Source organism: Notolepis coatsorum (genome assembly GCF_963971535.1).
Source record: "Notolepis coatsorum genome assembly, chromosome: 2".
Taxonomy (NCBI): domain Eukaryota; kingdom Metazoa; phylum Chordata; class Actinopteri; order Aulopiformes; family Paralepididae; genus Notolepis; species Notolepis coatsorum.
In genome coordinates, this window is record NC_140166.1 from 190,697,260 (window position 1) to 190,724,376 (window position 27,117).

The 27,117-nt window shown below is 43.2% G+C and overlaps 1 protein-coding gene across 2 annotated transcripts in view; it reads left to right on the forward strand.

Moving 5' to 3' along the window:
* LOC311222688 (serine/threonine-protein kinase STK11-like) overlaps positions 1-27,117 on the forward strand; it is a 72,092-nt gene that overhangs the window by 6,176 nt on the left and 38,799 nt on the right. For both annotated transcript variants that reach the window (XM_084307293.1, XM_084307292.1), the window contains exons 4-9: positions 8,370-8,459; positions 10,616-10,748; positions 11,418-11,554; positions 13,091-13,218; positions 14,520-14,577; positions 21,068-21,279. In XM_084307293.1, coding sequence (XP_084163419.1) covers positions 8,370-8,459; positions 10,616-10,748; positions 11,418-11,554; positions 13,091-13,218; positions 14,520-14,577; positions 21,068-21,279 — 758 coding nt within the window. The remainder of the gene's footprint in view (positions 1-8,369; positions 8,460-10,615; positions 10,749-11,417; positions 11,555-13,090; positions 13,219-14,519; positions 14,578-21,067; positions 21,280-27,117) is intronic.

Consider the following 27,117-nt stretch of genomic DNA (forward strand, 5'->3'; position numbering starts at 1 on the left):
GTACCATGAGGTGCAAACATAGTCGTAGTACCCTTGAATGAGTGCTCCTGCCAGAGTCTTCAGGGTATTCTTGTTTACCAGAGAGGAGATCCGGTACAAGAATCTAGTTCGTTGGTTGACTTTTTTTGATTACATTGGATGCCATTTTGTCACAGGAAAGATTTGCCTCTAGGATGGCCATTTCATGTAGTGTGGCCCCTCACTTTCTGTTTGTAGGGCCCCTTCTTTTGGCTCCCCATCACCATGGGATTGGGTGCACTCTGCCCCTGCTGTACCCCTGTTTCCGTTTCACATCGTCCTGCTATGCACTATATAGACTAATGGCCTTTTTGTAAGCAGTAGTGATGACACACTGCTTTGCCAGTGCATAATGACATGTGTGTGATGTATAGCCTATTACTGTCATGGAGGTAGACATGGACTATTTGTCTACCATTGGAAAGCTCTCCCTGCTATTTGAAATGTCTACAATTGGATCTACTGCAGTGACTTGCTGGAAATCTAATGTTGTTTTGTTGTAGTTAGAGGATAGCACCAGATGAGGGCGGCCTTCACCTGTTTGGACAAAAACAATCAAACTACAGTTTAGCATCATGTTATCTTCATGAGCACTGTCTTTGGTTCTAATAATCTGCTGGCACCTTAGAATTTTTTTGATTTCCTCACTACATAAAACACTTTATGACTTAGACATTAAATATCACTTACTTCACATCTTCACATATATGAATGATTCTGTGATCACATTCAACGACTGCCCTGTGTAGACAGCAGCTGACATTTTAGAAGCAGTGATTATAGGGTGATTAAACTGTAGTAAGGTAGTTATGACATGGAAGTGGTTGTACTGCATTGTTGTTTTTGGTTGGTGGTGCTATGTCACACTATAGCCTGTAGAGTTCTGAGGATGTGACCTTCATGACATGTTCAGACATGTTCTTGGTCATATTCTGCTTGTCTACAGGTGTGATTTCCTCATTCCCAGCTCACTCCCCTTTCTGTCAGTATTGTGTGTACAGGCGCATTGGGAGCTTAGTGTCACGGATGCGACATCTCATCTGACTGTTGGTATTCAGCAAACTAAAATGAGAACACCTGTTTAGTCGCCCGCCATAAGTAATGCTGAGTTAGTCATTCAGGAAGACAGGCACAGGCATCAGAATCTTCGATAAACCTAATGGCTGGGCCACAGTCCTCAATGACAAAATACATGTACTGGCACATCTCCCACCCACCCACAGCCGTGTCTGAAGTCATAGTATTGGTGCGTACGTCAGCCGGCTAAACGCGGCTCAGCAGTGGTAATAGCTCTGCCTGCCCCAGCCCGGCTGAAGGCAGCTGCATCATCTATCCACTCAATTTACTCCTAATGTGTGTTACTGATTGAACCGGCAAAGAGGGCAGAAAATGTGACGAGGCCAGATTGACCCCCGCTGTCCTTCCCCATGCCCAACTTTCCTCCTCCTCCTACACACTCACTCACCCACTCCCTCCCTCTGCTCTTCCGTCCTTCCTGTGGCTGTTCCCAGTTGGTCATGTGAAGTCCCTCCAGCACTTAATTAACGTGGCTGATTAATGTAAGTGCACGGTGCTGCTCATATGGCAGTGCCCCCCCCCCTCTCTTTTCCACCCTGTGACAGCCTTCCTCACTCTCACTTTCCTTTCCTCCCCTCTCTCTCATCCTCCCTTCCTCTCCTCTCCATCCCTCCTCCCATGCTCTCCACTGCCCCCCCCCCCCCCCCCCCCCCCCCCCCCTGCTGCGGCCGCAGATGAAGTCGTGACTAAGGGGCTCCCACTGTGTCATCATAGTGCCTGTCATTGGTCCAGCCTGTTTACTCCTCTGGAACTCTGCTCCTCCCCAGAGGGTTGGAAATACTCCCGGTGCTCATCTCCTCTGCCATAAAGCCTCGTGCTCCTGCATTCATAAAGCCCTATAATGTGTATGAACTCTCAAGTGTTTCTACTGTTGCTGTTAAGTGTGTGAATGCAGACCCGGGAATTTAAGAAAGGCTTCCATAACCCGTTATCTTAAAATCGGACTGATGTCTAATATGAGGTTGTGGTATATTGATGACATTTCAAAGGGGACATATTATTTATATTTTCAATTATATTTGACTTTCATGAATCTGTGGAACTTGTTGCTTTTTGCAAAGAAACTAGTCTACATTTCTTTTATCTGAATTTTGATTATTTATTTATTTTCCGGCACCTTTCTTCCCCTGTGTCGAACACACTGTTTTGGGTGGGTGTAGCAACACACCACATTTAATGATTTCCTTCCCTTCCTGGCTACCCCACATACCCAAGAGTACTGTAGGAACGTCTGCGTAGTGTAAAAGCACTCGCCTACTACCGCAGAGACCCGGGTTTAGTTCCCGGTAGTGGTACTTTTGGCCTCTGTCAGACGTTCCAATGAACACAGTTGGCAGTGTTTGCGGGTGGGAAGCTGGTGGGGTATTCGTCTGGTCGTCGCATTAGCGCCTCCTACTGCCTGTGCAGCAGGGAGGGGATCTGAGAGAGATGGCCCTAAACCATAGGCCTAAACCTCCACATGCAAACCTCTTCACTTTGAGGGGGAAAAAGCAGCTGGTGACTCCATGTATCGGAGACATGTGGTAGTCTACACCCTCCCCAGACTGACGGAGGAGACATGTGGTAGTCTACACCCTACCCAGACCAACAGAGGAGACATGTGGTAGTCTACACCCTCCCCAGACCAACAGAGGATAAATGTGGTAGTCTACACCCTCCCCAGACCAACAGGAGATATGTGGTAGTCTACACCCTCCCCTGACTGACGGAGGAGACATGTGGTAGTCTACACCCTACCCAGACCGACGGAGGAGACATGTGGTAGTCTACACCCTCCCCAGACCGACAGAGGAGACATGTGGTACTTGTGGTAGTCTACACCCTCCCCAGACCGACAGAGGAGACATGTGGTAGTCTACACCTTCCCCAGACCGACAGAGGAGACATGTGGTAGTCTACACCCTCCCCAGACCGACGGAGGAGATATGTGGTAGTCTACACCCTCCCCAGACCGACGGAGGAGATATGTGGTAGTCTACACCCTCCCCAGACCGACAGAAGAGACATGTGGTAGTCTACACCCTCCCCAGACCGACAGAGGAGACATGTGGTAGTTTACACCCTCCCCAGACAGACGGAGGAGACATGTGGTAGTCTACACCCTCCCCAGACCGACAGAGGAGACATGTGGTAGTCTACACCCTCCCCAGACCGACGGAGGGTGGCACAGCGACCAGGGCCGTGACACACACAGGGGGAATTAGGCTAGTGTCAATGCCCCCAACATTTTGAGATACCCCCATTGGAGGTAGAACAAAATGCAACAATGTTTTTCTTCATCTCTAGGGTGTTCCATATATGAAATGGATTCTTGTATAAAAATATGTTACTGCAAAAATCGTTAAATTGATAGATATTTGTATACACCCCAAAACAAAAAAAGATCAAATAGATTAATACAAGTTCTGATAGCTTTCAAACTTGATATGCTCATAGTTAGAAGATTCCTCTATGTAATGTGTGAATGTGTGTGTGTGATGTGAATATCCGGATTCATGTACGAAATATAGACCCATGAACACATAGGCTACCTAAAATAAGCAGAAATGTAAAAAAAAATATATATATATATATATATATATGCAGAATGTTATCATTTACTTTGTAGTAACTGCCATGGCTTGTTCTAGGCTTGTTGGAACGGTGTGGTTGTGATGGATCAGGCAATATCACTTGTGTACAGTAGATGTAGCAGCCTAGTCTGGGAGTTACATCACTAAATGTACAGTATGAGGTGTCCCATTATCAGTGGTGAGAAGAATATTGACAAATTCAACTTGAGTAATGTTACTGCAGAGAAAAGTCACTTGAGTAAAAGTACCTGTAGCATTATATAATAAGTATTTATGTTTAATTATGGAAACATTAAGGTAAAATGTATTGCGTTGAAATTTAAGAACACTTTTATTGAAACATTAACATCCACTTTACTTTCTTTAATAGCTATAACTGTAGTGTTTGATTCTGGCTCGGACAAAATAAACTTGTCCTGTGATCATAAATAGCGTGAAAAGAATAGCCACTATAAGGAGAACCTTCAACAATCATTATCAGATTAGTTGTGATATCTTGGTATAATTACAGTAAACACATGAGACCATGTGTAGCCTAGACACATTTCCCATAAACCCTATTGCTTGCCATCACAAAGGAGACATTGCAGTTATTTCCCACCTCCAGCAGCTTCCCAGCTGGGATTTGTTTTAAAGAAGCTTGGAGAGGGTAAACAGCCCCTTCTAATCGTGAATGTGGAGTTATGTTTTTTTTTTTTTAAAGGCTTACTTTGCTCTGTAATGCCCTTCCTGTAACTCTGTAGCACAATATCAAATAGAGGCTTCCAATGGACTCATCGCGGTCTCACATCGGCTTTGGCTCAGGGGTAGAGCGGGTCGTCCAATGATCGAAGGGTTGGTGGTTTGAATCCCGCTCAAGCCCATGTCCATCCCATTGCCGTTGTGTCCTTGGGCAAGACACTTAACCTACTTGCCTCGTATGAATGTGTATGCATGTGAATGAATGTTGGTGGTGGTCGGAGGGGCCGTAGGCGATGATTATTCGCCACGCTTCCGTGAGTCTGCCTCAGGGCAGCTCTGGCTGCAATTGTAGCTTACCACCACCGGTATGACTGTGTATGAACGAATAATGGACTCTGTGAAGCGCTCTGGGTGTCATGAAGAGCGCTATATAAATCCAAGACATTATTATTATTATTCTTACTAGTAATACACCTCCAAAAAGGGCTGATAAACCGACCACTACCCTTGTAGAGTGGGCTCTGATCAAATGACGCTTGTAACTGGAGACCTGAAGCACACAATTGGTTGAGTGTGGTGGTGATCGAAAGGCAGCAAATTCAACTTTCGAACAGTGTATTGGATGATCAGCGAAAAATGCAGCCCTGAGCTGACCGACTAGAGCACGGGTGTAAGAAAGGAAAGAGTTATTTTGTATGTTACAAGAGACTTTTTTTTAAGTTTAAGTCAAGCACTTTGATATATGTTATGTTGTCTGTTTAAGAAAGTGCATTAAATGTTTTTATTGAAAAAATAAATTGTGCGAGAGAATCGTGATCTCAATTCTTAGGGAGAAAAATCCACATTTTAGCAAGAATCGTGCAGCCCTACTTCACAGAGCCACTGAGAAGGGCGCTGTTTGGAGAGTGCTGTGCCACTGACTGACTCACCGTAACATGTGCACTGGACACAGTAGGTGGAGGTTTTTCTCCATCTCACCTGCGTGGCGAGGAGGGTACAAAGCCTGACAATGTCCATAGTATGAAAATAATTTCTGATGGTCTTAAGGACAAAGGTAGGGGTTAGGTTTTAGCGTGGCACCACTGCCGTCTACATTGATACCAACTAGAGGTAAGCAATCATTACTGGGAGGCGAGCCACTCTCTCTAGCATAATACGGTGGTAGTGGAAGGAGCTTGAGCGCTCTGAATGGTTCTGATGACCTCGAGGGGGTCACCGCTTTTTCCATGGTTGCAAAGCCCAGCAGAGTGAGTGAGCTGTGGCCACTTCCTTTGAGTGACACAGAACCAGAATGTCTTCCGGGTAAAAAATAATCCTTATTTCCCTGGTGGCATAATGGTTCCAATGACATCGCCATGCACTTGGAGAATGTACTGCAAGTATCCGATTGGCATTCTTTGGTACTCGTAAGCCGTCCCCTGGAAGGCAAAGTGGAGTAATAGGCACATGAAAGTAAGCATCTTTCACGTATGTAAATGTGAACCAATATGCAGTACATCCTCTCCTGTGGAGGGAGGAAGGCGATGGCCCTCTTTTGATAACGGCTCCTGTATCAAGACGGCTGTCTTTGTCTGGTTCTGATAACAGTCTGGAGTGCTGGTTAGGGACACATCAGTGGAGGAACCAGAGGGGCCAGGGGCAGTTGGGTGGGCTGCTCTGTGAGAGTGGTTTCTTCTCCCGGTTGAAACCCTGTTGGTGTGAGAGGAGGGGTGAGACTCAGCTGGCCTGTGTAGAAAGTGGCGAGCTAGGCATGTTCTCTCGGCTTCTGCTGCATGGAAAGCAGCCTTGTCGTAGCGGGGCCCGAAAATACCTGAGAGGGGACTGATCAGGAGCCTGGTATTCTATGCATCAGTCAGGATGGTCTTGGGCATCATGGACCACAGCATCTGGGTAAGGAGGAGAAGTGGATAAGTGCACCAGAAGTCTTGGCCAATGTCTCCAGCTCCCCAGAGATTCTAATTGATGACGGGGCAGAGGACAGCAGAGCTATGTTGGTGTTGGCAGCTGCTGCGCTCTGAGCGTACCACTTGTCGGCTAGGCCTGTAACCTGCTGGTGCAGCTGCTTCTTGGGCTGTGGCTTCCTGTCTGGATGTCGAACAGCATTAGGAGACATGAGGGCAGCCAGAGAGTTCCCCAGGCGCAGGATACCCACTACCTGAGTAGACAGCCGGCCCTATATCTATGTGTATGGCAGGTCGGCGCCAACAGGCACTAGCGGGATCTTGATGGTCTGGGGGGCGGTCAGTGCTTTCTGATAGTCACGCACCATACCGTCAGCAGAGCAAGGGCACTGGAAGGGTAATCCCCTTCACTGCTAATGTAGCCCAGCCCTGCTCAGCTCTGGGAAGTCGGCTCGCTGCTGTCTCACTGGCAGAGGAAGCTACAGAGCTCCTGCAGGGTAACGGGGGCACAGAGGCATGGAGGAGTCAGTGATGTCGTCCTGCTCCTCCTGGATGGTAACAGGGGCCAAGGCACCGGAGGCAGGGAGGAGTCAGTGATGTCGTCCTGCTCCTCCTGGATGGTAACGGGGGCCAAGGCACCGGAGGCAGGGAGCAGTCAGTGATGTCGTCCTGCTCCTCCTGGATGGTAACAGGGGCCAAGGCACCGGAGGCAGGGAGCAGTCAGTGATGTCGTCCTGCTCCTCCTGGATGGTAACAGGGGCCAAGGCACCAGAGGCAGGGAGGAGTCAGTGATGTCGTCCTGCTCCTCCTGGATGGTAACAGGGGCCAAGGCACCGGAGGCAGGGAGCAGTCAGTGATGTCGTCCTGCTCCTCCTGGATGGTAACGGGGGCCAAGGCACCGGAGACTGGAGGGGAGTCTGCGCCACGGTTGTCCTCATCGGAGTACAGGAGACTGTGCAGCTGGCCAAGGACGCTGTGGATCTCCTGGTGCACGATGTGGGAGAGCCTCGCTATCTTCTCGTACCTGGACCAGACGGCACAGCTGCATTCATCCGAGTCAAAGGTTCTGGAGGCATGGGGATCAACTAAGCACGCCAGGCAGCAGAGATGGGAGATTGTCATCACTCTTAATTATCCTGAAGAAGCATTTGTGTGTGTGGTGCAATCCAACGTGTTAAAGGAGTGGGGCAGGGTGATTGCTGGTGTCAGTGTGAGGATGATTGTATGCACACAGAAGGTCCAATAGGCAAAGCAAGATGGGAACAAGTGGATTTCCTCTGTAGCGTTACTTTTACGGCACTTTTTTAGTGGTTAACACAGTCGCCTCGCAGCCAGAAGGTCCAGGGTTCGATTCCCGCTTGGGGACCAGGTTGCCAGGTACCCAGGTGGGGTATCTCCCGGGCCTTTCTGTGTGGAGTTTGCATGTTCTCCCCATGCTCGCCAGGGTTTCCCCTCCAGAATATAAACCCAATGGAAAAACATGCAGAACAGGACAGGAGCACTTGGATTGGTCCCCAGGCTCGGCCCCAGGCCACAGCCCATGTCTGCTCCTGGCTGCCCTTGGGGGGACGACGGGATGGGCCAAGCGCAGAGACGAAATTTCATTGGCGACCCAAAAATTGCATGTGTGCCTCCCATCGCATGTGTGTGTCGCTGCATGACGACATTGTCAATGTGTGCAATGAATAAAGACTTCTTCAAAGTCCAGTTTAATTTAAATGTCTCACCCCAGATACTGGGTGGTGTTAGATTGGTGTTAGAAACTATACGTTTAATTTTCTTTAGGACACCACAACCACACCTCTCCAACAAGCCCTCACTTGTGTTTCTATGACAATCCATGGCAGAGTTGCTACAACGTAGATCACAACATTCACCATAGATATTCATTGTGGGGATGGCTGGTTAAGCAGCCACACCTGCCCTGGGTCAAGCTAATCAGACCAGCGAGAAGGTGTGGCTGCACACCTGTTGCACATTGAAGTAGTCTCTGTAGTATTACTTTTACTTTAGTTGACACCTGCATGGTGAACTGCAGAAGACGTATGATGTATGGTTTTTGTTGTGGTCTTCTTATGCCAATATATATGTCAATTGCTATTTTCCTTTACTGTGGTACGTATATGGTGATGGAATATTGTGTGTGTGGGATGCAGGAGATGCTGGACAGCGTCCCAGAGAAGAGATTTCCTGTGTATCAAGCCCATGGGTACTGTATTACTTTACATACTGTAGTTAAAGATATCATCTGTGTATCAAGCCCATGGGTACTGTATTACTTTACAGAGTTAAAGATATCATCTGTGTATCAAGCCCATGGGTACTGTATTACTTTACGGAGTTAAAGATATCATCTGTGTATCAAGCCCATGGGTACTGTATTACTTTACAGAGTTAAATATATCATCTGTGTATCAAGCCCATGGGTACTGTATTACTTTACAGAGTTAAAGATATCATCTGTGTATCAAGCCCATGGGTACTGTATTACTTTACAGAGTTAAAGATATCATCTGTGTATCAAGCCCATGGGTACTGTATTACTTTACAGAGTTAAAGATATCATCTGTGTATCAAGCCCATGGGTACTGTATTACTTTACAGAGTTAAAGATATCATCTGTGTATCAAGCCCATGGGTACTTTATTACTTTACAGAGTTAAAGATATCATCTGTGTATCAAGCCCATGGGTACTGTATTACTTTACAGAGTTAAAGATATCTGTGTATCAAGCCCATGGGTACTGTATTACTTTACAGAGTAAAATATATCATCTGTGTATCAAGCCCATGGGTACTGTATTACTTTACAGAGTTAAAGATATCATCTGTGTATCAAGCCCATGGGTACTGTATTACTTTACAGAGTTAAAGATATCATCTGTGTATCAAGCCCATGGGTACTGTATTACTTTACAGAGTTAAAGATATCATCTGTGTATCAAGCCCATGGGTACTGTATTACTTTACAGAGTTAAAGATATCATCTGCAATTGGAGTACTGTGCAATGCATTATATTTTCTGCAGATGTATTGTCTGAGCTATTGATACGAAGACTGAGTGACAATAATTGATGGTATGAGTTTGACACAACTTTCTAAGACTCATTTCACGTTTGTAAACATGGGAGTAAAACAGATATATAATATACTGTCAGGGTGGTCTGAGAGGGGACTGGTGAGTATTTTAATATAGCCACTTAAAATACTGCATATATTATATACAATATTTTAAGTGGCTACACAATTTCTAAAACGCTGGTTTTCCTTCTGCAAGTCAAGTTCTTCAGGAAGTTCTTCAGGAACCTATGTGAATGTACCCAAAGGTTAGGAGTATCCCATTAAATAAATTCCAGATTGTATCTTTAATAATCACTATTAGTTACTATTATAAGTAGGGATGTCCCGATCCGATCACGTGATTTTCAGAAGATCGGGATACAAAAAAAATCAGGATTTTTTTTTTAATTTTTTTTTTTAATTCAACAAACATGACCATGTTCACGTCTTAAACTCATACTGAGGCCTTAGTTTTGGTTTTAAATTGCATATCATCATTCATTATTTATTGTCACACAGAGCAGAAGAATTTGGCCAAAACAAACGCATTTCCTTTGATTTAATTATACATTTATGTCAAGGATGAGGGACATCCACTAGTTGCAGAACTTGCAGTCACCTGATTTTTACAGACGATGCGTCAAATCGGTTACTAATGGCAAGGCGCTCGCCACTAACGCAGGAGATGCTGGGTTCGAGCCCAGCTCTCGGCGTTGCTACTGGCTTGGCTGGTCGTTCATACTAACACAATTGGCAGTGTTAGGGGTGGGAAAGCCAGTGGGTGGGGATTGGACGTTGTGGACAGCAACTCCTACAGGTCGGTTGGTGCGCCTGTACAGCAGAATCAGGAAGTATCGGGGCAGCGTGAGCCTCCCACGCGTTACTCCTTGCCACTGAGAGATTGCGGTTCAGGTGAAAAGATGCGACCGCTGCCTCCTCGTGTACCGGAGGGGACACGTGATGCAAGGCTTGGTCCTCACTGCAGCCGACCAGTGGGAGGCATAGTCTAGCAACGTTCGAGACAGGGGAGGGGAGAATTGAAGGAAGAATTGGCGAGGCGAAATTGGGATGGGAGAAAAATAGAAAACATTTTTTTTTCCTTTTTATTAATTTTTCGGTTACTAATGTGAAAGATCGGATTGGGAAAGATCGGTATCGGTAGATACTCAAAATCACATGATCGGGATCGGATCGGGAGCAAAAAAATGTGATCGGGACATCCCTAATTATAAGTGTAATTGGAGGTTAGAAGTGTAAATGGCTGCTTGACGCTTGAGGATATCATTTTTGTCCTTCTATCTTCAGGTATTTCTGCCAGCTGCTAGATGGCTTGGAGTATTTGCACGGCCAGGGCATTGTGCATAAAGACATCAAGCCTGGGAATCTGCTGTTGACCACAGACGGAGCCCTCAAGATCTCGGACCTGGGCGTGGCAGAGGTCACTAGCAGTTGGACTCTATTGATTCGTTCTTTTGAGCTTTTGAGTTGTTGTTGGTTTCTTCATCCTGCTGCTTAGAACCTCTTTTGAGGTGCACTCAGCTTTCTTACCTTTTCAAGTCTGCTTTGTTAAATTAGTTGGCTGACATGACCCAGTCTCATTATATTATATTATATATAGAAGAGATTTTTCCATCACTGAAAAGAAACCACTAAAAGCTTTTTTAGCTTATTGTGGTTTATAAGGGACAGCAGGTTTCAAGAGTTTAGGAAAGGAAAGGGAAACGGATTTATTTTTGAGTGGATATTAGTAGGAATCACCAGAGCCCCACAATACCATATTATCACCATACTATATGCAAATATATTGCAATTATTACTTTTTTTCAATGGAAAACATATGCAATTAATATAATATATATATATATACAAAACATCTGTTTTATCTAATAAGATAAAGCTTTCAGTCTGTTTACCTATTCACTCCAATCATTTTGATTGCAACAATTCTTTTTTTATATCAATACAGTGCCAGTGTATTGATATAATATCGCCACGCAAAATATCACGCTATATGGACCAACCCCTATTGGACGTGATGGGTCATAGTGACTTCCTGATGTTCTTCCTGGCGTGGTCATCTTGGGATATCTGCCCCTCTCTCCTCCAGGCACTGGAGTCCTTTGCAGAGGATGACACCTGTAGGACGAGCCAGGGCTCCCCAGCATTCCAGCCCCCAGAGATCGCCAACGGCCTGGACACCTTCTCGGGGTTCAAAGTGGACATCTGGTCAGCGGGTGTCACACTGTGAGGCCTTATCTTAAGTGTTTTTTTTTGGGAAATTAGCTTATTTGCCGTCTTCCCCAGAGTCGGACAAGAACATGGGTTCCCTTCTCATCTCTGTGCGTGCAGTACAGAGAGAGACCCGCAGCGCGCTAGCCAGCTTACGCAATGACTGAAAGTGGATACGGACCATTAGCCTACCGTCAAAAGTAACAAAATAGGCTTTCCAACAACTCCATGTCTTCTTTACATGTTGTGACTTGTGCTTTACCACAAGTCCCGCTCCGCTTCCAGAACCTGTAGTTCCTCCTCCTGTAAATTCTGGTTCAAATAGATCAGGTCCTGGATCTTGGTTTGTCCAGAATTCATCATCACCTTTCTCTCTTACAAAGTGGTCCATGATTAGCAGTCGTTCTCCTGTAGTTTAGCCGGTCACATTGGTTTTGTTGATGGAAGTTACAACGGGGCTCTAGAGGTGTTGCAGCAATCACTGCCCAGCTAATTGGCATGTTCCTTTAACATGTTCATAATATTACATAAGTAATAATGAAATAATGCTTTGGAATTAATAAAGAAAATATTGTAATTGTATTTTGAGAGATAGATTTACATATTAGCAGTTTTGGTTGCTATTTTAATAGGGTTGGGCACCGAAAACCGGTTCTAATAGGAACCGGTTCCTAACTTCCGGTTCTGGATCCGGAAGTATTTGCATTTCGATTCTTAATTTTGATTCTTAAAAAAAAAAATTAATTAATACCCTAGTTACAGTACAGCAACCAAATTAAACTATCAAGTCAACTGAAAATGTGAATAGTATGAAAAAAAGTAAAGATTTTTCAAAAAAAATTATAATTATCCTGCGAAATAAGCTGTGACCTGTTTTGACCTGCACCTCAAAGAATCGGAATCGAGAATAGTTTAGAACAGGAATCGATATGGAGAATCTGAATCGGAACCGGAATCGTTCAAATCCAAACGATGCCCAACCCTATATTTTAACCTCTTAACAGGCACCCAGAAAAGTGGCAATTTTTTTTACTTGAACTTGAGGACTGCATACTTCTTTCTGCAAAGCTTAGCTTTATACTTTATCCTTATAGCACATGCATGAGTCTGGTGTCTTTTGAAAGATAACATTCTGAAGTTACTAATGCAAAAAAGGAAAATCACTTTTAGTGCTAATGAAATAGACTAACAGAGGTCTGAACTTGAGTTGAACTTGAACTTGTGTACTCAAATCTTTCTGTAGTGGTTGCAAGATTCCATATTACAATATTCCAGCATAGAGGTATAAGCTGAAAAACACTGCGGTTCCATAGCCTGAAGTCTTATCTAGTACAGGTCCAGATTTTATAGAAATCCGTAAAAAAATTGGTCTTTGAGAGACGAGTATAACCGGGGTATAACAACAAAAAAACTGTTAAGAGGTTAAAGACCACTTCAACTAATGGAAGATTTGTTTTTTGCTGTATACTGTATGTTGTCTACTGACTGACTGAAAGTGGGAGGAGAGAGGACCTGGTGAGAGTTGAGGTAATGTCCTGCCTTCTTTTTCAGGTACAACATCACAACCAGTTTCTACCCATTTGAAGGTGATAACATCTACAAGTTGTTTGACAACATTGGGAGAGGAGTGTATACTGTCCCAGAGGACTGTGGCCCACTGCTGTCGGACCTGCTCAGAGGTACCGTCGGGAGAATCTCCACCTTGTTTTACAGAAGCATGAATTGTGTTGCTAGAATCGGACAGCGGTTAATTTCCTGTTGCAGCGTTTGCTAATATCAACCACTGACAGGAAATCAAATGTAGTCCATTAAAGACGGCAGTAATATTTTTTTTGATCCACTTTTTTCTCCTTTTTCTATTTTCTCCCATCCCAATTCCACTGTGCCAATTCTCCCCTCCCCTGTCTTGAACGTTGCTCGCATATGCCCCCCACTGGCCGGTTGTAGGGAGGATAGAAGCCTTGCATCACGTGTCACCTCCGATACACGAGGAGGCAGCCTGTCACATCTTTTCACCTGCCAGCGCGGACTCTCATTGGCGAGGTGTAACGTGTGGGAGGCTCACACTACCCCCGCCATTTCCTGTCTCTGCTGTGCAGGCGTCCCCCAACCGACCTGTAGGAGTAGCTCCACAACGTCCAGATTTACTATCCATCGACTTCCACCCGCTAACTCTGCCATTTGAGCCAGTATGACGGCTGGCCCAAGCCGGAGGCAACGTCGACAGCCGGAGTCGAACCCGGTGTCTCTTGCGTTGGTGACGAGCGCAATGTCCGCTGCGCCACCCAGCCGCACCTTAAAACCGGCAGTATTTTATTTTATTTTATTTGATTGACAACAAACATAACATTGGCAGATCAACATTTGTATTTGCCTTGTCAGGGATGAAACGAAAAGTCCAGGACTTATTTCCATCGTTGTCCCTGTTACTGGTTTCAAGTGGCACTATGACATCTGAAGTGCATCGAGCATTCTTAGTGCATAATCTAAAGGGCATTCATAGTATAGAGAGTATACCAGAAACAAATGTGAATTTGCCCAGAAGTAGAAACAGTCAAATACATTGTCGCCTATAAACACTGACCACACATAGCCATCGCAGCCGCTGTGCTCGGCGTCTTGACTAGTTCGGCTAGCGAGCAGGTGCAGGTGGCCGTGGCCAATGTGGAGCTTTGTATTCTCTGCGAATGTGTTATTTTGTTCTTACGAACCTACCAAAATCTGTTTCTGCAAAGAGTATATGTACTGTCGCCTTTTAGAATGTTTCTGTTGTCAAGTTGTAACCCTCTGTAGTACTTCTCTGTTGTGCTCTTCTACTGGCAAGTAGTCACTGGCTGGTGTTACAGTTTGTAAACATAGCAATGAATACTGTTGCGTTTGGCGCAATGAGATGTTGATTAACAGTTGGTTCACAAAAGTGTGTCCGGAAAAAGCCAAAAACTCTACCTCTAACTCTTAACCTTCCTTTTGGTTGTTCCAGGTATGCTTGAATATGACCCTGCCAAGAGGTTCTCAATGCAACACATCAGGCAGCACAAGTGAGTAATAATGCTCCTCGCTCACTTTAAGCACCTACGGGAGGCCGCAATTCAGTAAATGTCCAAAATTTTTTATAAAAAAACCAATGTACAGTTTCCTCCCCCTCAAATGTATATATTCTCTTTTAGAAACTGTCTGTAAATAAACAGTACTGTATATTTGTATATCTTCTTGTATGTCATAAATGTCTGGATGTAACAGTACTCTATATCTTTATGTCGTGTATGTCATAAATGTTATGAATTGAAAATGGGGGACCCTAATGTAAACAAGACGAAAGTCTTTCTCTGGTCTGCATCCCCTTAACAATTGTGTGTATTGAGCCGTACTGTATTAATTTGTACCCATTCTGCAAAATATTCAATCAATCAAAAAGGCAGCAATTCGACTAATACATGCTGAAGAGAGTGCTCCAAAAATGAAGTGCAAATAGAATTTCCGATGAATTGCAACCACAACGGTACCATAACTAATAATGTCTGTTTCACTGTGGCACGCAATGAGTGCAATGTGCTCGAGGAAAACAAGCTCACCTTTTGTGTTCGATTTGTTTCGTTTTACATATAATAGGCATAGCACATGTTCTGGGCTCTCTAATGACACATGTCTCCTTTCTTTGGTGATTCCCAGAAAGCTGTTCTATAGCTTAGATTGTGTTGAAATATACCCCGTTTGCTGTTAGCCTTTCATCATGACAACCTAGCCATCTTTGTATGAAAACTGGATCCCTTAGAAAATCACCAATACAACTTGAATGTCTGGATGCATCATATTTAGATGAGATAAAAATTATATATTAAATAATGGCTAATGGCATTTGCACTGTGAAAGCCATGCAGTCTTATAAACTCAGTGACCAGTTAAAACCCGCAGCTGCATAGTTTCTGTCCCCCTCGCGGAATACAATATTGTTTTTGCATTTATTACAATGTGAAATATTTACTATATGTTCATCTGTTGTAATTGTTTGGGTAACAGGAATTGTCTGACGGCAATAATGTGGTCAGCTTAATGGTTGGCATTCCTCCTGTGCAATGGACTTAAACTCACAGCCAGTAGACTTGAGTTTGTTGTTTGGTCAACTTAGGTAGCGATGGAGATACATGTATACTGATCCACGTATTCTTCTGTGTTATGTCCAGAGTCCCAGTTCATATAAAGCAGGCAAACCGGCAGTAAATTCATTAGCATGTTATATGCAAATTAGTTTTTGGTCTATTCAGACTGGTTAAAAAGAAACCCACCTCCGTCCCACTCCCATCTCTCCTAACTACCCAGTGTCTCTCTGCCAGCTAGCCCTTTAAAGACTCTCGACTACACAAGAGCTGATGCTCCTGCCAGTGCCGGCTGCTGTTACCATGGCAACGAATGACTGAAGCGTATCTGCGTGTGCTGGCGTTATGCGAAAGCTCTCTGAGAAAAGAGAAACAAGAGAATGTTTAGCTCCTTTGTTTCACTATGAGTGGCACACATACCTGCTTTAACACCCATGTGTAAAAAATTGTGAATAACCCTTATTTAACCAGGAAAGTTGACCAAAAAACGACACACATTCTCATCTACAGCAATGGCCCGAGGGAGTGTAATGGAATCGGGGTAAAAATGATGAACACAGGCAGATTCATGGTTGGGGTCGGATAGACCAACACATGCGGTTTCATTGCATTATTGGTTAGCGACAGGCGTACCCTGTCTTTTTCTCCCCGATGCATATTCAATCCAAGTTGATTTATGAGCTTCTAGTGGCCACCCCTCCCCTTCCTCTGGTCCCAGTCAATGACGGTAATCCATTAATCTACAGAATCAAATCAGGTTCTCCCCCCACATGTGGCAGCTAGCTGTTTCCGCTCAAACCCCGGCCAAAACAAGCGACGGTGGAGGAGGAGTCGATAGTATGTCGGAAAGGAGTGACTGTTGTATAAATATTTAAACAAGCAAAAGGGCAGATGGGTCTTTAGAATTAATTACCTGCTCAGTGTAAATATGAACATTAAGGGAGGGGGTGTTACAATGAGGAGAGGCACCATGCTGGCGTCAATGCAATTTTAATGACTACTAGCAGCTTGCAGCAATAGCAAAAGCTCCCGGGCTGTCTGTTGCTCACTGCTCAAGGTGAACACTCGCCGTACTGTGTATGTGTGTATGTGTCTTGCAGGATCAGTATCGCTAACGAAACACAACTTTAATTAACGTTAAGCGGGGTCCTCGATTACGGGCACGCGGGTTAATATCGGCGGCAGGCTGTGTTGTATCCAATGCGGCCTCTGAGAGGATGATCTTGGATGAAGCTGAAAAGGAAGCAGAGGTTCCAGGACGCAACTCATTATGTATCCTTCTGTTTTGTTTCGTTTTGTTTGTCTCACACCTAGTCGTGGATCTTTATTTTAGTTACAGATGATTGGCCCTTTTATATTAACATTTAAAAAAAAAATTATGTAACCGCGGCAGAGCGAGAGGGGCCATCTCACCACTCAATAGGTGAATGGACGTGAGTAGGAGTGATCTCTCTCTGTTTGAGGAGAAAAAGAGGACGACTCTGTTGTGGAAAAGTAATGGACAGCGATGTTTGAGCAGAGCATACAGGAGGAGACGGCGCTGACGAGGAAGCAAACAAAACATGGACTGTACATGTGACAAAGTAACCCCCCCCCCCCCCCCCCCGGTACTGACCGCACGTGTGTGCAACCCCCGTGGGCGTACACACCTCCCACGCATCACCATCACATACACACACACTCGGATACACTCACACTTTACACACTCGTGCCCACGCTCCCACACAAACTAATTCACACATAATGATGTTGTAAAAAAAATAAAGCGCAGTAACATACACTGCACCCTTTATACACACACTTCCATCTACCTACTCCATGCCCCTGTTCCTCGGCTGTCGTCAGCGATGATCTGCAAGTTGTTATGAAACAAAAGGCCAAGGTTCCCTCATCCCTCCAGCTCTCAGCATTACTCACTGCTCCTCGCAGAGAGGAGGCCGCTCCTTACACGTAGCGGGCTGCTCTATTCTTGTCCTTCTGCCAATAGAAAAGGACAATGTGGGCCTTTTTTATTATAATTTTTTTAAATACCCGCCGGCTTAACGGGAAGGAGCCGCCCGCCAACGGGACGCGTGGAATGACCGTGGGGAACTTGGTGTTAGCAAATAAACACTGTCATGAATACAGTAGATCTCTTGTGAAATATATTAGTTGTACCACATGTGTAAAATCTTTGCCTCTCTATGTTGTCGAAGGATGCCGTCTGTGACTTCATGACTAGTGAACTACCGTACTTTTCGCACTATAAGCCGCACCCGACTATAAGCCGCAGCAGCTAAATTGAATGATGTGTACATATATAAGCCGCACTGGACTATAAGCTGCATGTGTTTTAATGTTTAATTACCATATGTAAGGAGTGGAGCCTGCGGCTTAATTTGACTCAACACGGGAAACCTCACCCGGCCCGGACACGGAAAGGCTTGACCGATTGATTGCTCTTTCTCGATTCTGTGAGTGGTGGTGCAGCCGTTCTTATATTGAGCTTTAAGTTCCCACCTCTACAGAGAATGACTCCCATTGGGACACAATACTGTCGGACAAATAACATTAACTCATTTACAAGTTGTATTAAGTTTAGCAAATAAGGGACCAGATAAATAACATTTCAATGCAGTAAAAAAAGCAATATTTAGATTTTCGGGTTTTGTCCACAAGCCGCACCGTTATATAAGCCGCAGGGTCGAAAAATGGGGAAAAAAGCCGCGGCTTATAGTCCGAAAAGTACGGTATGTTGAAAAGTGTTTCTTATCTTAGTAAAAGGAAGCCCTACACAGGTAGGCTATAGGTCTTTATATTTCACTTGGGTAGAATGTTTAAAATTTAATGAGTTCTATATTCACCGATTGCATGCAGGCTTTTTAATTTTTTTTTACTCTCACAAACCGAGCACTGCAAAAATAATGCATTGAATGCATTTGCACAATTTGTATAGGCTATGTGTAGGAAGTATGACCTTTTGGACGATGTTCTGATAATAGAAGAGTGACGTAACTCCGGATGCCCTGGGCTAACAACCTCTATTTTCTTCAGTGAACATGTTTTTTTTAAAGCATGAATGGTCTGAGTGGGGAATCTTTGGGAATTGCTTGATTTGATTTAGATTCTCGCGGTCACGGGTCAGATTTAAAATGTATTCTGTATTCATCATGATTATTTAGGCATTTAGATTAGATTCTAGATTTGCCATTTAAGATTCACATTACAAAGTTTGTATATCTGTAGCCTATATTGTGTTAGTCTTTCTGCTTGGATAATCTTGGCAATCTGTAAGATTTCGTGAGCTAATGATTTTTGGTTCATTACATCATGAGAACGTTTAAACCATAATCGGAAGAAAGGAAAATGGATATTTTTAAATTTGTGTATCGATTTTTACTCATGGAAGATAAAAATCTAAATGATCGACCATAATGAATAATGAAGGGAGAATTTAGGTACAGTGCTGAATGTTTTTAGTTTGAAAAGTAATGTGATATTAATAGATGACAGAGAACCTCTCTTTAATATTCATACTGGAGAGTGGAACTCTAGGGAGGTGCCAGCTGTTTCCATCAGTACCTAATTAAGAGGGGCCTCACTTCCTGTGTGTGTTTGTATATATATATATATGTGTGTGAGAGAGAGAGAGAGAGAGAGAGAGAGAGGACGCCCACACACTCCTCATTGACGTGACACTAGTCACGACCACCCATTCTATCACTTGGATCATGCATGCAAGCGCATACCCTTGTACCATATTCCTCAGTACTGTGTGTAGGGCTGTCCCCGACTAAGGATTTGGATAGTCTACTATGATTGGCCAAAATTTGCCGTTAGTCTACTATTAGTCGACAAAAAAAAAAACGATATATATATTTTTTATCATTCCATTTGGGCTGTGGGGGGTGCTTAATGTCTGAAGGAGTCGACTGAAGGCTTCTTGTCCTCTGCAAAAGCATGCAATTGGTCCACTGATGGATACATCTTGATATTTGTCTAGTCTAGTGTGTTCATTAGATGGGTGAAATCCTCTTTCAGTGCCTCTGTGCCTGTTTTCTTAGGCAGTTCGCCTCTGGTATGTGTGCCATTAGCGTTAGCCACGCTTCTAGGCCTCTTTTCTTTTGAAAAGAATGATAAAAATTTGGCAGTCGACTACGGCTCCTTTCGACCGATTAGTTGACTAATAGGGGTCAGCCCTAACTGTGTGTCATGTAGGGCTGTGAGTCTCGTCACCTTTTCTCATCTGCTAATGAGTTTTTTCAGCCGGTCGACACATTTTCTTTGTACATGCTATTGAGCCGTTTATAAAATTAAATCATTAACTGAGTGATATGATTACGGTACATTATTCTTAGACCTGTTTGATATGTTTTCAGCTGTGGGTGAGCAAACTTTGAATTTGTCATCGGAACCTTTTATGAGGTGTAATTGAATTTGTTTAAACAATCTGGTTTCCAATCCAGTCATTCTCAACCATGCAAATACAGTGTTTGTAATCTATAGCTGTTTCTCCCTCCTTGGAGATAATGTAGATTCTTTATTCCAAAGCTCTCCTCCAATTATGAATCAAGTGTAATGGCTTGAAAAGGGACAATAGAAATCCTTCTGTCCCGTCTATGCTTGACCGTGTTTGAGGATGATCGCAAATTGGCATCCCAAGGAAACTATAAAAAAAAGGAAGCGTCAACACGTCAGAATTGCTTGGTGTCAGACCTTGGTGCTAGTTCTATTGAAGCCTGTATTCAAATCCAAAATATACCGACTATCTTGAGGAAATATACATTAACCATTAACCAATATATAGTGATGCACCGATGTGAAAATTGTGGCCGATACCGATAACCGATATTAATATTGCTGTTCTGGCCGATACCGATATTTACCGATGTCGATATCTCTGTATAGAAAACACTTTTTTATGATAATCAAATAAAGAGCTATTTTCCAAAACGCATAATTTTTTTTACTTTTGTAACTTATTTTCAGAAATGACTGATATTTTGAAACTATTTAAGGCCAAAACATGTAAAAAGAAGAAAAAAAATAAAAAGAAAAATAATTTTTTTTTTTTTTTTTTTTTTTTTTTTTTTTTTTTTTAAATATCGGCCCTATCTTGATATCGGACCGATACCGATGTGTAAAAAAAACGGCCATATCGGCCGATATTATATCGGCGGCCGATATATCGTGCATCACTACCAATATATCAAATGTTAGCTAGTTAACAATGCAACTAATTGCAGATGATTCTGACATCCAAGGTAATAATAACCTGTTTAAATGACGAGGCGCTACATAATGGCGCAATGACCCTTCCTTCTTTTATAGTTTCCTTGCGGCAACTTACGTTATGTGTTTTCAGTGGCCACGACAGACCACACAGGTTGGGAAGCACTGTGCCAAATCAACCCTGTCTTCTTCTTCTCCCTCTCTGTGCCTCCCCGTCCTCCAGCTGGGTGAGGAAGAGACACGCAGCCACGGAGCCCCCCGTGCCCATGCCCCCCAGCGCTGACCGCAGGGACCAGTGGCGCAGTATGACCGTGGTGCCCTACCTAGAGCACCTGCATGGCTACGGAGAGGAGGGGGGGGAGGAGGAGGAGGAGGACGACGAGCTGTTCTACGGGGAGAGTGACATCATGTTCACTCAGGGCTTCACACCCACAGGTCAGTCTGAGCTGAGTGGGCCCCCAGGCCCCAGGGACCAGCCACGGGGCAGAGGAGGTGTTGAAACACCACAACGTGGCTGTATACATCTCCTCTCACTGTTTTTCACCATAGCCTGAAAGAACAGATCATAAAGGAGTGACCAAGCTGTACTCGCACCCTTTTTGATAACACTTTGATTACTCCATTCTGGCCATGCGATTGGGAAAAGTAACTTGAGTTATATCTCGTCTCCATTGACCAGGGTTTAGCTGTGCTGTGGCCTGTCTGGCACAGAGTGAGCGTCTCCATTGTCTTTAGAACCGGGCCAAACATGGCTGGACCTTGGCTGAGACGGCCACCTTTCATAACCTGGCCAAAGCCGGCTGGGACTGTTTGTATCATCATGGTTTAGCTTGTGTACCGCAGTTGGTGGTGTGAATTTTGAAAGGTTGCCTAGCAACCGGAGAGTTTACAAGAAATTCAGTGGAGACACAAACCCAACCATACCATATTAGGCCATGGCTAGCCCCAGCCAAGCTGAACATAGCTAATGGAGACGAGGCATTTGTGTTGATTAGCTATGCAATATATTGTGTTTTTGAGCCCTAAGCCAGATAGGATTGTGGTACCAACTAAAACTTAATTTACTTAATTTAATCAGGCAGAATATTAATTACAATAGGTGCTTCGCGCCTTCAGTGCTGGGCCCCTAATAAATGGGATTTAAAACACTACAGTGCAGTCCATAAGTCTTAGGACAGTGACACATTTTAGATTAACTGTGTAGCATTTTATATACATATAAAGTCATCATATTTAATGTTGTTTGCAGATCCTTTGCAATCAATGACTGCCTGAAGTCTGCAACCCTTAAAACCCCCGCCATGGTAAATCTGTGATTATTCCAATGTCATTTGGGATCTAATGTGCATATAGTAAACCCCTAAAAAGGAGAACACAGTCTTTGACATAGCCATGTAACTCTTTAGAACAAGTCTCTCTCCCTTCCCTGTTACCGGGTTGCAGTTAGCCATGAAGCTGTTGAATGACATAATTAAATTCCACATCATCTCATGCACCAATCATATGTAGGCGAAAGATGATTGATCTCTAGTCTAAGCTATCTCTCCAAGCTGATAAATGTCCACAAAAATGTCTCTCCCATGGGAAAACAATGCACTGCACTTTTCTTTGCTTTTTCAAAGTGGCTAGATTAAGAAATAAAATTAGACTAACATGGTTTGAAAGCTACTATTAAACTAACTAGCAGACTGGGGTTACACCACCCAAATCTATGTCATGGCGCCGATAGCTAATTAGCTCAACTAGCGCAAAGCTAATGCTAACCATTTCATGCGAGTGAATGGAAAATGGTAAAATAATTAGCTTCATACTCCAGCAGGTATAGTTAAATAAAAACATAGTTTTGAGTAATCTATCCATGTCGGCTAATTAGTTCATTAGTCAAGCTTGCAAACCATGTAGGGTCCATTTTACAGTTTTGGCAGTTTATTCCATGGCAGCAAAAAGTTACAAGGTGATTTGAATGGAAAATAAAATAATAATAAAACAGAAATATTATTATTTTGAGGTTAGTCTTTAGGGGAATGCCACCCATTTTAAGAATTCACATAATATGATGTTCTTTCTGTGCCCCAGAACAGTTGAGTCAGTATTTGTGAACATGCACCACTTTTTCCTGAAGCTAGAAATCAGAGGGAGAACCCTCCAGAACCTTCCAGTCGATGTCACTGGGATGTAAAATCTGGGGCTGCTCCATAGACAATGAATGGGGCTCTGACCATAAATAGGTGGCATGAGCTCTTAACACATTGGGGACGAATATCCGTGGTTCGAATCCATGCTTAAAGGACCAACCACGGATATCTCCGTGGCAAGGTTGTTTAGGCTTTTATTCCATTTTAATAACCTATTCAAGGTTGCCGAGCTGCACTGCAGATGTACCCTACTCTTTGAATTTGAAAAAGTGCATTACCGGCCAGATCCTCTTAGGGGCGCTGTATTGATAATGCAGTGTTCCCTGTGGCAGAAGTTGTCTTTTTTTTTCTGGATTTCCAATGTAGTTTTTCTACTCACCTGAAGCGATCCCTATAGCCTGTTGCACGGAATACCTTTTGGATCGCGGATTTCAGTGTGCAGTAAGGGAATATATCATCAGCCAATGGACATATCGATCTACCAGATGGATCGATAACTGGGATCCAACCGGCTCATGGTAAGATCTTTTTCACGTAAATTACATGCTGATCAGGCCTTTTTATGATACTCAACCAGCCGATCAGCGTATGTGGCTACTGAGACGAACACGGTTATTGGTCATCAATAATCAGAAACGACGTCCCCCACCCCCCCCCCCCCCCCCCCCCTTTCATGCATTCATGCTTGAGGATCGTACCGATCATATGCAGTTTGAGTTTTAACTGTAGCTTCTGTATAACCGAAATGCCATTGGATATAACTAGGGATGGGTACCGAATTCGGTACTTTTGAGGCACCGAACCGAAACACGTCGGTACTACCGAGTATCGAATCAAGTGAGAAACAGAAAAAAATATATATATATATATTTTATATATATATATTTTTTTACTTTTTTTTTTTTTTTTTTTTACTCTTTTTTTTTTCATGTCAACGTTCACACGCACAATATATGCTTACCTAGGATTTGACTTGATTCAACAACAAAGCAGTCGGAGCAATGACAAGCCGAAAACTGTCGAAATTGTAGTTATTTGAAGTTTGGATTTTTTTTTTTACGACTGAGGTAGGTAAATTAAATTTCTTGAGACTAAAGTACAGAAAAAAGGTACCGTTGGGTATCGGTTCAAATGTGAAAGGTACCCATCCCTAGATATAACGTTAGTAGCTATTAGCCCTTATCCAGCTTTCCAGGAAATATACTAGACCAAATCCTGTATAACGCTTATATTCAAGACGCTATAAAATGAGAACGTATTGATGAGAAAATGATTTCTTTAAGCCATTTTGAAGGGACGGTTTATGGTCTCAATTGACAATGAGAATGGACAGATAGCAATACTATAAAGTATAGATTTAGCTCTACAAACAGCCCCACGGACTGTGCAAGTCTGTTTACATATGCTGGCCGTCTACAGTGATTTTAGACTCATCCAAATGGCCATCAATGTGTTAACACTTTGATTACCACTGGTGAACATGGTAAAACGTGGTTAAATGCCACCACCCACTTCAATGATAGCATTGTGAACGCATAATCTCTTGTAGGGCTGGGCGATATGACGATATTATATAAATATCGGGTACAGTTCATTAACGATACACTTTTTAAACGTATCGTGGATATCGTGATGTTTTGCCCAAGAGGCTTGTGTCGCGTCAATCTGGTCCACACGTTGACACTTTTGCAGCGCCGCCCCACACACACACTAGTGCATCAAAAGTTACTACTTATGATTAACAAAGGCATTCGTTTTTTGGCATTAACGTTATATAGTTACACTTTCAATAACATCAGCGTATTTACATAGCAACGTCCGAGGTCGACCTAGATATAGCAAGCATTAGTCGTTCATATCTCAGCCCGTGCTGACTCAGTTGTGCCCATTCTGCGGTCTGTTAATAAAGTTTTCAATCAGACAGATGTATGGAAAGGCTTTTATTATAACATCCGTTGCAGTAAAATCATTATGCCTCCAGTAGGGATGGGTACCTTTCACATTTGAACCGATACCGGTACCCAACGGTACATTTTTTTCGGTACTTTAGTCTCAAGAAATTAAATTTACCTACCTCAGTCGTAAAAAAAAAATCCAAACTTCAAATAACTACAATTTCGACAGTTTTCGGCTTGTCATTGCTCCGACTGCTTTGTTGTTGAATCAAGTCAAATCCTAGGTAAGCATATATTGTGCGTGTGAACGTTGACATGAAAAGAAAAAAGTAAAAAAAAAAAAAGTAAAAAAATGTTTTATAAAAAATATTTTTTTTTTATTTTTTTTTTATTTTTTTTTCGGTTTCTCACTTGATTCGATACTCGGTAGTACCGACGTGTTTCGGTTCGGTACCTCAAAAGTACCGAATTCGGTACCCATCCCTAGCCTCCAGTCGTTTAGTCATTCTGCGGAGCTAAAAGCTAAACGTCGGCCGCGCCGAGCTACCGCTGCCATTGTTGTTGTCATTGAGCTCTCCAATGGCGGAAGTAAAAAATGAATACGCGCTTGCCGATTGGTGCTAAGAACAGCAGGGCGGGTGCAAGCGATGTGACGTAATTGGCAGACGCGACTGTCAATCAAAATTATTCTGTTTGCCGTCTGATGAGTGAAAACGTTAACAGATTGCAGCATGGGTACAATACAGTACAGCTCAATACAACAACAGTCAACAGTGGACTGGAGGATTCAGACCAGAGAAAGACTTTCGTCTTGTTTACATCAGGGTCCCCCATTTTCAATTCATCATATTTCATATATAAATCATATAATATCTCATTGCTAAATATATGCAATATATAATCTAATAATCCAATAATCTAAATCTAATATATAATATAAAAATGCTAAATGCATGGGTATTTTATTTTGTCTTTAATGTTAGCTTGCAAACTCAAATACTGTCTTGGTAAGCCTCATAATGAATTGTTTGGGGAAAAAAAGAAAAACATCGTGATGCGTATCGTGTATCGCCGAAAGGTCAGAAAATATTGTGATATCATATTTAGGCCATATCGCCCAGCCCTAATCTCTTGTGTCTAATCTGCCCGTCGTTTATCAATGACTTGTTTGCAGTCAACATTGTCGAAACGGATTGTTTTTTAATCGGTTCATTTCCGTTTTATAGCATTTTGAAAAGCCCTTGTTTTTCAGGAAAATATATGGATTCTGTGATAATCGCCCTTTACTGGAATATTCTGGAATACACAAAAACGTTGTAATTTTTTGGCCTATTTATGAATAGTTTTCAAATAAACGCTAGATTATCGATAGTATATGTGTACTTATGCACGCTATAGAAGCGGGCTGAAATATCGATTCTCTCATTTCCTGATCAGCGGCACACACACACACACACACACACACACACACACACACATATGGGACACGTTGATATATCTGTGAAAAAAGCTCTGATTACCCCAAGACTGGTAAAATAGATTCCTTACCTCAGATCAGATGTTCTCCAAAAAGATTATTCCAATTCCTGATCGCCATTCCAAATATCGATTACGTTTATTGATTCAGCATTGGGTACTGTAAATATATATTCCACGTGGTTTCCGGGCCGGCGATCACTTGGTCTCTTCAGTTGGCTTGACGGAAAAGTAACATGAGGTGGCTGGCCCGCCCGCTGCTTATTAACAGCGGAAGAGTGCAAAAATGCTTCCGCATTCGTCACCGCACGCCACTACGGTAATGCGCCTTTCCTTTCACGCCGCTCAGACAAATGCATATGGCATTTCCGCGTACATTGCAACGAATCACTTGGAACCTCGGCTGTCTTTAACTATGAGTGAACACAACGCAACATTATAACGTTAACGTGTACTTTACTATGGAATATACATGTATATTATCGCGACGCGTCGTCAGACTAAACAGTGTTGTGAACACAACACATTGTAACTAGGGATGCTCGATATTGGCTTTTTTACCGATACCGATATTCCGATATTGTCCAACTCTTAATTTCCGATACCGATATCAACCGATATCAACCGATACCGATATATGCAGGGTTTCCCCGTCCAAAAAACGGAATAATTTCAGGTAACTAATAATTTCACTGGATATATATATAACAAATATTGTTATTGTTTTTTATTTTTTTTAAACCGATACCGATATTTTCCGATATCAC